The 15023-nt window shown below is 42.8% G+C and overlaps 1 protein-coding gene across 2 annotated transcripts in view; it reads left to right on the top strand.

Moving 5' to 3' along the window:
- OPCML (opioid binding protein/cell adhesion molecule like) overlaps nt 1–12802 on the top strand; it is a 560135-nt gene extending 547333 nt beyond the window's left edge. For both annotated transcript variants that reach the window (XM_033204746.1, XM_033204747.1), the window contains one exon: nt 7498–12802. In XM_033204746.1, coding sequence (XP_033060637.1) covers nt 7498–7598 — 101 coding nt within the window. In that variant the 3' untranslated portion in view covers nt 7599–12802. The remainder of the gene's footprint in view (nt 1–7497) is intronic.
- Nucleotides 12803–15023: the final 2221 nt, after the last annotated feature.

The raw sequence follows: 15023 nt of genomic DNA, 5'->3' as shown, positions 1-15023 counted from the left end.
TTGTGATGAGCTGACAGATTTGAATTAACTTCTGATATTAACTTCTTAAGCTTTTGTTTTTGTGGTAAGCACAAAACAGGGTGTGTTAAGGAGAACAGAACAAAGATGGTTGCCTCTTTATCGACTGGTCTTAGTTGTGCTGCAGAGCCTTGTTGGTTGATCTTACTTGTGAAACAATCCAGTGCCGCGTTTGCCGCTGTAATTAAACTCAATGGAGGAAAAGTTCCCTTTGAAGGGAAGTAGTGCGCCTTCATCAGCCAGCGCCTCTAAAAATAGCTTTATGTTTCACCAACAAGTGCAACACATACATCATCTAATTAGATTTCTTCGCTCCTCTTTTAATCACCAAGAACATCATTATCCTTTTGGTTCCTCATTAGGAAGGTCATACAGTTCATAATCATACTTACAAACCTATCCAAATTTCAGAACAAAACCATATCTTCTTAGACTTCAGCTATTTCATTAATCTCACTGTGCTATCAACAAGCTCAACTTGCCTATGGGCTTTTTTTTCTCTTTTCTTTTTTAGTGTGATCACCCTACCATCTGCCATTTTAGTAGAATTTCAGCTATATAGTTTATGGTTGCTCGATGTCATATTTTCATTACAATCATGGAAAAGAAAACCAGTGACACATTCCAATACCTTCATGGCTTGTTATATACACTACATTTTTAAGCTTCAAAATCTCTCATGAGGCAAGATCTCAGCAGGAAGCTTCTCTATTTTTTTCTGAGAGCTCTGTGCTGAGTTTGGGTACTGTGATTGTCAACACCTGCCACTCAAGAGGGTGTTGAGCTACCCCTGAATGCAGCAGTAAAACCTTTGTGCCAGGATGGCCAGGCTTGAAGTTCCCAGTTCTTATGTGGTAGGTGTGACTTTATTCTGTTTTAAGCCTTCAACCAAATTTTCTTCTTAAAAATCTAATGTTTAGGCCATTAGATTTTCGGCGTGGTGGCTCATGCCTGTAATTCCAGCATTTTAGGAGGCTGAGGCGAGTGGGTCACTTGAGGCTAGCAGTTCAAGAACAGCCTTGGCAACATGGTGAAACCCCATCTCTACAAAACTACAAAAATTAGCCAGACGTGGTGGTGCATGCCCATAATCCCAGCTACTTGGGAGGCTGAGGCAGCAGAATCACTTGAACCTGAAAGGCAGAGGTTGCAGGGAGCCGAGATCACATTCTCTAAAAAACAAATAAACAAACAAAAAATCTAATGTTCAGTATATTTATTAGGTTGATACAAAAGTCATCATGTTTTTTTGCCATTAAAAGTAATGGCAAAAACCATGATGACTTTTGCACAAATCTAACAATTTACCAAGATAAGTAACTTCTCAAAAGTAGAATTTTTATTTGTTCATTTTGTTGTTGTTGTTGTTGTTGTTGTGTGTCTTACCCCTGTTGAGCTTCCCTTGTAGCCTCATGGACCTGCTGTGGTCATAATGGCCACACAAATGGATCCCTTTGCCGCTTCTGAAACTTGTCTCCTAACCATGTCTGGTCTCTAACTATTCTTTCTGTATTCTGAAGGAAATCTTATTTGTCTGTATACCTGTCCCCAAAGTATTTTGTTGTTGTCACTGTGTTGTCACTCGCAGTTTATTTTGTGGCTTTGCATCTTCATTTCAGCTTGTATTTTTAAAGATGCTTAACTTCAGGCATGAAGAAGCCATTACTTTTTAACCTTAAAAAGGGTGAAGGAGGAGGTACTGGAAGAATGGTAAAGGGCATAATTACATGTTCTCACTTTCCATTTATCCTTGAAAATATTTAATTAAGCCTGATATTTGTAGCAGCCATTCTAGTTCAATGGAATCATCGTTAACCATAAATAGAGAAAGAGTCCTTAAGTGTGGCATTTGCCCACAGAAAGTACTGGGCTGCTGAATACACTTCCTCAGAATAGCTGGCATTCGTTAGGAAGCTTTTACCTGTGGTTAGCAGCCACTTCGGGCCTTTCCAGAAGGGACAAGGTCACCCAATTACGAGGCAGAGCCAAGGTTGCTTTCAGCTGGTGCTGGGGAGTAACCTTCGAGAACCTAGTACTCCAGAACCCCTCTTTCTTTAAAAGCAGGACCCCCACACAAGATGCCGTTTGATGGATTAGCAATTCTTGCCTTAATTCCAACTCGCCTAATATTTCATCATCCTTTACTCTGTACTTGATGATTGCAGACACCATCTTAACTTATTCTCAGAGTGACCCTGCAAAGGTAGATAGAACTACCCCTTCCACATTTTATACATAAAAGAAACTGTTTCAGAGAAGTCGGCGGTCTTATCCAAAGTCTTCCTGCTGGTGGGTAGCAGAGCCAGAATTCAAATTCAGTTCTGACTCTTAAAATCAATCCTCTTAAGACTATCCAACAGGCAGGATGTTCCTGAGATGAAAGGGATTTAGGGTTATTTGTTCCAAATGGCTTTCTTCCCAGAATCTGTGATGGTTTAAAAAAAAAAAAATTGTCTGTTTATTTGTTTCTTTATTTAGTCAAGGCCAGAGGATACGCTAGCTCCTCCTAAAGTTTGTGCTTTTTGAAGGTAGAGACTGTGTCTGTCTTTCTTTCTGAAAGCAGAGCCTAGTGCATGGCAGGGATCAATTCATGCATGTCGAATGAAAGACTGCAACTTTTCCAAAGCTGGCTTGGGGCCCATCTCCATTGCGGGATGGACACATTACCCTTTGACCTAGCCAGGAAGCTTGGCTGTGGCTGGCTCCCAGTGGCCTGCCCAATGCCCTGCCCAATGCCCCACATCCTCCACAGCCCTCACAGCCAGTGATCTCTCTCAGCTGCAAACACTCCAACCTTAAGCTATCTCACCTCTTTACGCACTCCCCTACCAATACCTCACCCCAGGTTCAACATATTTTGGAACAATCTAAACAAGCTAGTATTCGTCTCCACTAAGAAAGGGAAAGGGAAGGTGTGCAAGCCGTGTTCCAACAGCAGTTGCCATGATCACATGACTACTTTGTACCAGGCACTGTACTGATTACATTCATCCTTCAACCAGTCCTGCAAACTCAGCGTCATCACGCCTATTTTCAGTGAGAAAACAGAAAGTATCTTGCCTAAGGTCACAGAGCTGGCAACCCACAGGGTCAGAATTTAAACCCGAATTGGTCCAACTCCGGCACTGCCAGAGTGCAGTTAGCGACCTTACCCCAGGGGAGCGTAGAGAACCTTTCCTGAGGTCCCTAGGGGTGTTTTCTCAGTGATGCTTCCAGTAAGTCTGCTCCTTCGCCTTTCTTCCAAACCCATGGGCTTTCATCCGGGTGTATTTTAGCATCAGTTTTCTGGAATAGAACATGCCATTAAAAATCTGCCTCTCAGCCGGGCGTGGTGGCTCGTGCTTGTAATCCCAGCACTTTGGGAGGCCGAGACGGGTGGATCACGAGGTCGGGAGATCGAGACCATCCTGGCTAACATGGTGAAACCCCGTCTCTACTAAAAATACCAAAAATCAGCCAGGTGTGGTGGCAGGCACCTGTAGTCCCAGCTACTCGGGCGGCTGAGGCAGGAGAATGGCATGAACCCGGGAGGCGGAGCTTGCAGTGAGCCAGGATCGAGCCACTGCACTCCAGCCTGGGCGACAAGGCGAGACTCTGTCTCAAAAAAAAAAAAAAAAAAAAAAAGGAAAAAAATCTGCCTCTTATTTCCAAACCTGGGATTCTAGGTTTTAGAGAAGAATCACCTTTCTTCCAATTTTTACCAATACATGAATAAATACAAACATTTGGGTTTCTGATCCTGTGTATTGAAATTCAAAATTGTATTGTCTTGGGTACGAAGTACCTGGAGAAGTCCATGCAGCTGTTACCGGCTGAGGCCATACTCTAGGAAAACTGTCCTCAACCTGACTCTGAAGCCCTGTATGCAAGCTTCAGTGCTACCACTGCTGAGCCCAGCCTGAAGAGTTCCTTCAAAACCGTGTCCTCCCCTGTCACACAGGTGGCTCTGTAGCTTTGCTGAGCTAGTATTTACAACAGCCTCATGGTAACCCGTGGGAACAAATGTGAGCCCCGAGGCCATGGGACCACACCAAATTACTTGAATTGCAGCAACCCATCACTTTTATATTAAAGCAGAAAAGCATTTGGCCAAGTCAGGTGAGCAACTGTAGCATACAGAAGCCTGGTGGGAGAGAACTAACCCAGAAACTTTCTTTTCCTCATTTCCAGTTACACAGGGCTACTGCAAAGTTGCAGTTAAAGAATGAGTTCATTGCCCATGGCTTTTGTCTCACACTCTTCCAGTCCAGAGAGTGGTACATAGATGTACCCGCTCCAAACACAGCTGGAGAGCCCTCCGGCAGAGCCCTCACCGCATTGGCATTTGGGCCAGCTGACAAGTCTCCAATGTGCCCAGGATCTGTAGGAGGAAAGTGATGCTAGCTTCACTCTGTATCATAGTGGATTAAATTCATTCTCTGGCCACAATAGCCCAGCCGTTTCTCATATACCAGTTGACCAAAGGCACTTAGGCAATAAATTGCTACGGCATTTGATACAACAAAGCAGGTGCTCATCACACCTGCTGAAGAATAAAACTCCCTGAAGCCACATAGAAAATGGGGCTGCAAAAGGGAAACTTTAGGGTCTAGAGTGTTTGGTGCCCTCTTGCAGTCTCAGGGGAGACGGAATTCTGAAGTGCAAAAGGCACATGTTGATGGTTTTCTTTCAACTGAAGAAGGCTGTCTGGCTACTCACCAACTATCTCTCCTAACACCTGGATGCAGAATTTCCATTCATGTAATAACTCAGAGAGCTAATAGAAGAAGGACCTCACAGGTCATCAAACCCCATCTCTTCTCAGTTTGCAATGTGAGAAGCAAAGCCGGGAGAGGGACCGTCACTCAGCTAGGGTGCCGCACATTCACACAGAGACACTGTATTCCCAGTCCATTGTTTCTCTCACACCATGATATTGTGGTCCCTGGAAAACCTGCACAAATGGTCATTTTCTACAGAGAGGAAGTAGACTTGTAACAATTATGGGCATAGATTCTGAGGGCAGTGACTTGGTTCTAATACAGCTCACGGTGTATCAGTTGTGTGGCCATAGGTAAGATGTCTAACTGCTCTGTTCCCAGCTTTCCTACTTATAAAGTGGGGATGACAGTAGCACATAGCTCAGAGGGTTCATGTGATGATTAAATGACTGATTATATATATGTTTAGCATCTAGAATCATGCTTGCCACGTGAAGAGCACAGTGTGATTGTATGTTGTCATCATGGCCCTAAGCAGGCTGAGCAGCCTGCATATCTGCTAAGTCCCCCTTGCATTTCCACTCTTGGGAACACTCAACAGAAGCTGAGTATGGCTGTAAACCTCCACCCAGTAAGCACCAAGCATCCGATGGCAACTGCTGCTCACCACCAGAAACACTCACTTCCCTTTGCCATTCTGCCTCTTTCTCTCTCTGAGCCCCACTCTTCCATGCTCTTCTTTCTGTGTGTATTGCCCCGCTCCTCTTTGTTTTAGCTATATTCAACCTTGTGCTGACGGCATGGTATCCACAGGAATGTCTCAGTTCACTGGCAGAACTTGGAGAGAATGATTCCTACACTCAAGGGTTCTCTCTGTCTACAGTGGAGCCTATCAGGGCTTCAATTGTTTCTTAAGTTCAAAATAATAAATTAGACAAAGACATATACGTATATACATATACACATACGTAACTAGTCTAGTACACACACCATATATGTCATGAAAATACTTTTCAAGAAAAATATAAACAAAAAGATAATTTTAAAGAAACATACATGCTTTATGAATCTGTCCATATGTTTCTTTAAAAGTATCTTCATGTACATATTTTTATTTAAAAATGTAAATAAACTTATTTAAAAATCTAAATCACTCATCTTTTGCAAAGACAATATGCAGAGAATTACCTTGAGCTTCAACCTGAGCATTTCTAGCTAAGTGCATTCTGCAGGCCAGTAGGATTTCTCGGGATGTGTGCCAGGATTGCTGGAGGCCCCACAGTCAGGCTACTTTCCATCAATACCTATGGAGCCTCCTCTGGGACATTAACATGTTGCTAGAACCTGGATCCCACCCTTTTTTGTTAATATTCTCTGACAAAAATGCAGGGTAATATGAGTCAGACTTCAAGCTATCAAGCAAATATGACTTTTAGTGCATAAAAGCATGTATATTTTAAGTAGAAATAAAAGGTATTCATGTTAAGATTAGTGGAGAGGAACAGTTGTATACTCATTGCTGAAGTGAGAGACCTGAATTTCCCAAAGTAAAATCTTCCCATCAGTCCCTCCTGGGCAAGGCATGGATCCTCACCATAAGGTTGATAGGCAAGCCACATGAACTGGTCCTGTCTAAAAAGGTTCTGCTGCACCTCAGCTTATCTCCAGCAGGCCAATTTGCTTCTCAAAGAAGCTGTGAAGTCCTGGCTTGAGATGGTAGAAGAGGTGTACTGTCTCCTTTGGATCTCCTTTGCTTCTTCACCAGTTTTATAGAAATGACTCTCAATGGCTTTTAATCCCTTGGTAATAACAGATTTTGCTTTTTCTGGGATATGCTTACTGCTGGCTCCCGGTCTTGCGTACCACCCTATGCGCTTGCTGATAAAGGTGATGGAGGAACGCCTGGGCCGAGTTAGATACACCTGCCCTTGCAGCAGGCTGGGATAATACCAATTCATGTGATTTGTCTTCTTGAGCCATGGAAGATGAGAGGAAAAGAACAGCACTCATGATACTGTGGACTTATTTCCCAGTGGACCTTGAATGATTTACTGGGGATACAGGAAAGGGCCAGAGAGAGAGAGAGAGAAGGTAGAAAAAAAATCAAGGGAGAGCCCCTTGGGTGGACTCTTCAGGAGCAATCTGTTTTGGGCATGTTGATCTGCTTCAAGGCCTTTGGCGAGGCAGCACTGTCTGCTGGGACAAGCCTAATTCCAGTCTTTAAAACCCATGGGGATGATTTTTCTTCCTTTCTCAGCTGCTGCAGGAGGAGCCTCCACAACACCTAGGTCGCATGCACTGAGGTTGACGAGTCTGCTACATCAACACTTGGACTTATGTCTCCATCCCTCTCCCCTTCCTACCCCGCCACCTGCTCCTTGCCTCTCTGGCCCTGTGCCCCCCGACGCATTGTATGTACTGGACACTCTCCAAGTATAGCACACAGTTAGAGGCACTGCTTAGAAAACAGCCAGCAGGTCTGCCTTTCCATGTGTTGCCCTAACCTTTGGGCCCATGGGCCTCAATGACTAGCCTGAGCTTCACCTATTTACTTTTTAAGCACAGTCTTTCGGAGCAGGCTGCACTGGTCAAGGCATCCCAACAGCTTGCCCCTTCGAGTTCCTAAATACTCCCAATGGGCATTTTCCTTTGTCTAGACTCGGAATGGTCAGCGGAAGGGTGGAAGGTGGGAAGCATGTATGTGTATTTGTTTGTCAGGGAAGAACTATGGTGTCCTTGGATGTATGCTAATGGTTCTGTCTCTCTCTCTCCTGCACAGGGCCTGGAGCAGTCATTGATGGTGTAAACTCGGCCTCCAGAGCACTGGCTTGTCTCTGGCTATCAGGGACCCTCTTAGCCCACTTCTTCATCAAGTTTTGATAAGAAATCCTAGGTCCTCTGAGCAACACCTGCTTCTCCATATCACAGACTTTAATCTACACTGCGGAGAGCAAACCAGCGTGGGCTTCTTTTTGTTTGTTTGTTTTTCTGTTCTTCTTCTGGATTTGTTTTCTTTCTGTTTTTGTGTGTTTGTTTGTTTGCTTTTATTTCCAGCTTGAATGAGTGGGGTTGGGGGTGGGGTGGGCAGGGTTCTACCACATGTAGGATAATCATTCATTGGTGTGTCCAAAAATGCGGTCTGCTCCTGCTACCCTGACCCTTCCCTTTCCTCTGCTTCTCTCCTCGTCATCATTCCCACCAGCATCCCCTGCCACACATACCAAAACGTAAGTTTCATTTGGGCAAAAATTGAGCCTCACAATAAACACCCTGAAGACACAACTTGACTCATAACATAGTGCACAGCAAGAGCTACATCCAAGTGTCCTATTATCTACGATTATTTTCCTAATGACAATGTACACATCCCCCCATCCATGTTAATTATTATCTAATTCCATTAGGGTTCACCTCTTTTCTTTCTGGGACACTGTCCTACTATATCCTTATCTATATATTTCAATCTAGATGATTGTGCCATCTTCTGTAGCCCCTCTGCCCTACTCATTTCTTCCACCATCTGCAGGGATTTGAAGTTTGGGGCTATGCTTGCAACCTAACACTAAATTTTGCAAGTCAAGTGGCCAAAAAAGGGGGAGGCATTTTGAAAATAGTACTTCTCTTTTAAAGAGAAGTTCAACTCATAAAAGTGATTGATAGGTGGCTGATTTATTTAGGTTTCATCAAGCTGTCTATCAAAGTAATCATACAGTTACCCATCTACTCAAATGTCTGATTTATCTCACCTACCCACCTGTCTTCCTCTCTAGCAACCTATGTACTGTTTATCAATATATCAGTGTAATTGTCTAACACTCCTTTCTGTTTCTCTCCCTACTACTCACTATCAATTCATCCCCATATTAATCTCTAATCATATCGTATCTCTCCCACTGTATTCATGTATACACCATCAGCAGACATTAGCATCTTCAAAATTACCTATCAACTTCTGTGAAAGTCAGCAATCTCACAGGCTAACAACATAAAAAAGCAATACCCTGTGTTGTGGACTCTTTAAAATCTGGTATCCTATCCACCCAAAGGAGACACTAACAGATGGGCCAAGTAGCAAGCTAATGGTCAGTCACTTACTATTCCGGGAGAGCCTGTGTTTTCTAAAACATCTTCTTGGGAAGCAGATCCGCCTAGAAAAGTCTTGATTAGCACTGTGGTTTTCCTTTTGCACTTGAAGGACAAAGGTGCCAGCCTTTATGCTTCTCTCAACCCTTCAAGAAAGTGCGTGTCAGGAACCTATGGCTGGCTTTCCTTAACAGCAAGAACATGAGAGAAGAAAACCACATGTGTCTCTGCAATGCAAAGTGAAAAGTCCACCCGCCTGAGTGGGATGACTGCAGCTAGAGTCTCCTTTCTGCTCCAGTCCTGGTTTAATCTGTTTGAAAACTATCCAGTAAAAAGCTGATGGAGGCCAATTACATGGCGGGTGTATTGACAACTCTGGTGTTTGTTTCAGGAAGCTCTTCTAAGCTGAGGGCACTTGAGCAACTGACTTAATTTTCAAGCACTTGATTAACACAACACTGCAAACAGAAGGGAGAAAGTGTCAGTGACACAGTTTCCTCGGATGCAGGCTGCTTCTCCAGTGGCTTTGGGGAAGAACTTCACCAGCTCTTCAGGTTCAAAGCAGACCCAGCATACAAACAAGAGCTGACCCACCTTTGCTGCCTTGTCTCCTGGGACAAGAAGGACTCATCCAGCAAGGTTGCCTGGGATTCCAAATAAAGGCATTGCAGACCGCACAGGTGTGCTGCAGGGACTGACCCACAGAGAGGATGAGAATGCAGCATCAATCGCAGACCTGCCCTGCCTCAGCTGGAAAACCTTTTCAGGTCCTCAGTCTAAAAAATAAAAAATATGAGCACCATAGAATTCTGTGCCCTTAATGCTTAACTGGTCTTCTTCCTCCAGTATCAGTGCCCTCTTTGCTTTTGTCCATCAGGCACATGAGTGTGACCTCTGCCATGGGGAAACATACACAGAGATAGCTATACATATATACATACATACATAGGTGATCTTGGCACACTAAATGCTAAGCACTGTCTTAAGAGGTAGAGCTGGTGTGAGTGAAATTAATGTTACATTTTCCAGCTGTAAACAGACATCTGCATTTCCTAGTGAGCTGCCAGGAGCCAGATTCGGGAACCATAAATGATGTGCCAGGAGTGGCGCATTGATTCCCAGTTCCAGGAATGATCATGAGCAGGCACAAAATCAGAATTAAAGGTTGCACATAGACTTTTCAGATCTGTCACCACCTTCAGCATCCGGAGTTGAGTTGGTGTCAGATAGTGTATGAGAATCAAATGTGTCATCTGAGCATGCTACTGATAATAAATTTGTTACTTTGGAGTGGAATAAATGTGAAGGCTGTGAAGAGTGGAAAGTCTTGGAGAACACAGTACTTGAAATGGACATGCTGGACCTATTCCTCACTCCAAGACTTGGTCTACAGGAAACGGTCCATGCTCTTATGGCCAAGATCATCAGAACCTCTCAACCCAAAAAGGCTGGCTTCGGGGTCACTATGGAATCCTACTGTTCCCCCTTCCACAGGATACTAAGATGCCCCTCTGGTGGGTACCTATCCCAGCCACGTTTCAGAGGGAGAAAAATGCTACAGTCGATCCTCATCTGTCTGGGGTAAAGACAACAAAGTAAATACAACCCAAGGCAACTGGGGTACTCACTGGGGGTGAGAATGACTTCTTCACAACAGACATATTTCTGCTTCTGTGTTTTGTGTTTCTTTGGTGGGGATGGCTTCATGGGACAGTGGCTGTCACCCATCATTTTGAAGCATATAGAACAACAAATGCTTACACAAGACAATATCCACACTTTTCCAACTTCACAGATGGAGAGTACATGGAGAAGGCCTACAGGCTAGATCTGTTCAGGGTGCCAGTAGTGGGCATGGGGTGGGGGAAAGGCAGGACAAAACACACAAGTCTGAGCAAGTATATCTCTTGCAGGTTTTCCACATGAAAAGGAAGCCAAGTAAGGCTTGTTAGGAGATTAGGTGAGAGGAATTAGCAATGTAGGGACTCTGAAACCCTTCCCCTTCCCAAAACAGAGTTCGTATGCACTTCCACCAAAGTAATGCCAATGAAAGTGCTTGTGTTAAGGCTCCGGCCAAGCTTGTTTTTCAGTAGTTTAATGTCAAGTGCCTGATACAGTCAACTGCAAATCTAAACAAGCGTGTTTAGTTTTTTCTCGTTCTTGCTTTAATTCGGGGAGGGGGGAGATGTAGAGAAGTGGTTGTGAAAACATACACAGGTTTTACGCAGAGTACTGCACATGGCTGTTCTGCTGCAATTGTGCTCCACTGAACAGAAGAAAAGGTAAGGTTTTCTGTCACAAAGAGGCCCAAGCCTCTTTCTTCTTACATCCATGCCTCTTACCAGATGATACATTTCACAGATTGGGCAGTTTGTTCTCAAAACCTGGGTGAGAAGAATATTCTGGGACTCTAGCAACTTCAAAGCTGAGGCTGGGTTTCAGGATCTGTTTCTGCATCAGTTCACTCAGTTTGCCTTCAACAAAGAGGAGTCAGCAAGTTCTATTTGTGCTGAAAGAACCATCCCATGAGAAAAGCAGAGAACCCCAAAAGTGGGCAGGCAACCCCGACGAGAGCTTATCCCTGTGGCTGCATCAGGAGTGGCTGTACATTGAATATTCAAGTGTTGGTTGGCTGTCGCCAGCCCATAGTAGAAGGAGGGGAGGAGTGGCTTAAGATGAGGTAAGATCTGGTGGTGGGGCATCTTTCCTCAATTTCATACTGACTTTGATTTCGAGAAAGAAAAACTGGCTATGCATTACCTAAAACCAGCCCGAAATGAAACAGACCAATACACACACGAAAGCAAATGTTAATCCCTTTGGAATTAAGGGAAGCAGCATAAGGTTTTTCTTTTTGGAAAAAATGCATTTATTTTCTTTCTCTCCAACAGCAAGAATCTTTTGTTTTCATTTTGCACATGACCTTATCCTGGAAACTCTCATGCCCAATTGCCTCCCCTCCTATTATTCAGAGCTTCCCTGTCTTTTTACTTGAAGACAAGTAAGTTGGAGCACTTGAGTAAAACTTCACAGGTGTGTAGTAGGAAGGCAACATTTTCAAAAACAGGCCCTGTGAGGAGAATGCCTAATGACCACCACATGCAAACAAATAAAAAGCCAGTCTCATTTCCCACATTTCTTACTTAGGAGAAGTAAATGAAAGGAAGAAGAAATAGATTTGTAATTAAAGATGTGGCAAAAAAGATAGCGCTGAGCTAGTTCAATTTGGCCTTCAGGTGCAGAATACTTAGAGTCCAAAGAAATGTTGAGTGGACTTCATTAGACGCAATTGTCTTTATCCTGAAAGTAGTCAGCTAAGCCTAATTTCCAGCATTTTGAAAGAGATTTCTTTTTGTTTCTTTCAATGGTGCCCTTTTTAAGGCACAGAGTTGCTCCACACCACTGGGTGGAGAAAGAAAGGTCGCGAACCCTCGACCATCCTTTTGAGGCTACGTTCTACGTTATTTGGCAGATTTATAAAGCTATCAATAATAACAATGCTATATAATACAAACTGCCCTTGTGATAGTTAAAGGGAACATTTTTAATCATTCGGAAATTTTCGTGACATGTAAAGTGCAGTTGTGAGGAATGTGTGGGTGTACGAAAATGTATCTGTCAAGTTCAGAGTCCTTTAGATTGAAAAAAAAAAATTATGACTTATCAATGGTGCCGTTATAGCTGTGTCAGACAATGGGTGTGCCCATTCTCACAATTATCCTTCAAAACAATCTATGTTCAAATGCTTTAAAAATTTATCACATGATACAAGAGTATGACTTTGTCAGCTTTCTAGAGTTCTTTTTTCTTTTATTTTCTTTCTTATCTTTTCCTTCAAAAAATCAATGAAGACTTGATTTCTGTCAATAATTGTATTAAGGGTGAATATACTACCTGAATTTTGTGCATGTTGCATTGTAGTTGTAACCTTTTCTAATTCAGGATGAATACGAGATGGTTGTGATTGTGCAGTGTATCAATAAAGTTCGAGAAATTTGTAACTTTTGGGGGGCTGTTTATTAGGACATCTCATTGATATCCAGGATGGGAAAAATATGAAGCAAGCTGTGCTTCTCCCTCATGTGTGTTTTTGGCCTTGAAGAGTAGACACACTCAGAAAGCCTGGAGCTGCACCCCCTACCTCTCTCTCTTTCTTCTTCTCTCTCTCGCACACACTGTAGAAAGCAGCCTTAGCACTGTCCATATTACATTTGTATATCAAATATCTATGCTATTTACAAACAATATAAAATGTAGCTGCATCCTCAAAGTCTAAGTTGTTTATTGGTGTAGGCTAAAATGAAAGCAGAAGAGAAGTGTCAGAAAAATAGGGGTGACCAGATACTGCCCAGTTTGGGCATTTGAGTCCCAAAACATTCCTGTTGCTTGATTTCTTGAAGTACACACCATGTTGACAAGGGTAAGTATGAGAAGACATGGGGTCGAGGATGCACATTGATTCTTAAAAGTGTGTGCCATTAGATGCATCTGAGGTTTTACTTGGGTTTGGTTTCATTCAGCTGAGGCTTCTCGTGGACTAGCACGAGAAAGGACCCCAGAGGAGCGGCTGCTTTCCTCTGGTTGCCATTTCTAGAACACCTTTCTCTTCCAATAAAACCCCACCTCCTCTTTCTCCATCACATATCCATCTGCTTTTCTAAAGAAATGAGTATTAACTTATTTTTACACCTCAGTTTCTCATTAGCCATTTGTATATCAATTAAGCCTTCCCAGTTCTGCCGTTAACTAGGTGTGAGATCTTAGACTGGTAAGTGACTTTCTAAGCCTTTTTTCTCTCATCTGTATCATTGGTGAATTTTAATTACACCACTTAGTGTACACTGATTCAAAAATATTTGGCCACTATTTGGTTTATTTTGCAACTGCGAGATGTCTTAAGACTATCCTCAAATAAAGCTTAGGGACAGTGACTGATTATGATTCAATAACTGAGTAGAAAGTGAATTAAAATTATTTCATTAATTTCACAGCACACGTAGCTTCTCTGGCAAAGTCCCTGAGCTAAAGTTATGAGTCTTAGATTCTTGTTGGTTTCCTATATAGACAAGAGCTAATCCTTTCATGACTCAGTCTCCCCCACAGGGAATGGAACACAGATAAGTTGATAGACTAGACACATGTTCTTTGTAAATTGCAATGGCAAGTAAACACTAGGCATCAGTAATTGGGAGTTTCCAATTTCCTCTGGCTCATTGTAAAATTATGATTCATCAAGAAAATGAAATTTCAGTTCCCTTAGCCATCTCAGTACCTTTAGTACTCCCCTTCTTGTTGCCTTTTTTCCTTCCTTTTCATCATCCTGTTCCTATTTGCACCTGACCCTTTCTTGCTCCTGTTCATACCACAACATTTACCCATCCATCTGCTATCAGTCTCTCACTCCATTTAGCCACTCAGCTCCATCTATCATCCATGAACCAATTTATTCTCCCATCAGCTTAACTACTAAACTATCCATTCACATATTATTTTCCCATTTATCTAAACCTTTTTCCATCTCTATACTCATGCATCTCCTTAAAGTGAGACTGTTTCTCTCTCATCTATTTATTTAGACCAGCTGTCAGTCCGTCCAACAGGCATGCTCCAGCTAGCCTTTAGCGGACCCACCTGTTTGCCAACCCAGTTCAAGGTAATGAAAATCTTGGTTGTTATCTCTTTATTCCACAAGGGAAGCTTTATCTAGTGACTCGTAAGCATGGCAGCTAAATGATTGGATGCATTTTTATCTTTGCCCTATGAAAATCCTATATATATAGAAGCACCTCTGGAGATATATTAAGGGCATTCCTCTCCCTATCAAGGTGTATTAAGTAGGAAGCGCGTGTGAAGTTGGGAGTGGAGTGGAAATACCCGGATGAGAAGGTGTGACACTAGGATTGTAGTCATGCAATGAACATAACGAATTACTGAAGAAACAGACAGGAGGGACCTCACCTGGCAACTGACCTCCTTCTTTCCCCACAATTTAATTTGCTGTTGAATTAATTATTCACTTAGAGAAAAATTCACGGGGCGTGCTAGTTGAGGCCAAACCCTATAATCAGTTTTGAAAACCAAACGTCAAGTTAGAAGTGATGCTACCTTCTTTTAATATGTTCATCCAGTCATTGGGATATCTTATTTTTCTTTCCCTTGTATTTCCCCATTTATTCATTATTCATGCATCACATTTAGTCAAGAACTCCCCTTGAGGAGTTC

This window comes from Trachypithecus francoisi, unplaced genomic scaffold (genome assembly GCF_009764315.1).
Source record: "Trachypithecus francoisi isolate TF-2019V2 unplaced genomic scaffold, Tfra_2.0 Lachesis_group8, whole genome shotgun sequence".
Taxonomy (NCBI): Eukaryota; Metazoa; Chordata; class Mammalia; order Primates; family Cercopithecidae; genus Trachypithecus; species Trachypithecus francoisi.
This window is presented reverse-complemented; position numbering and strand designations above follow the sequence as displayed.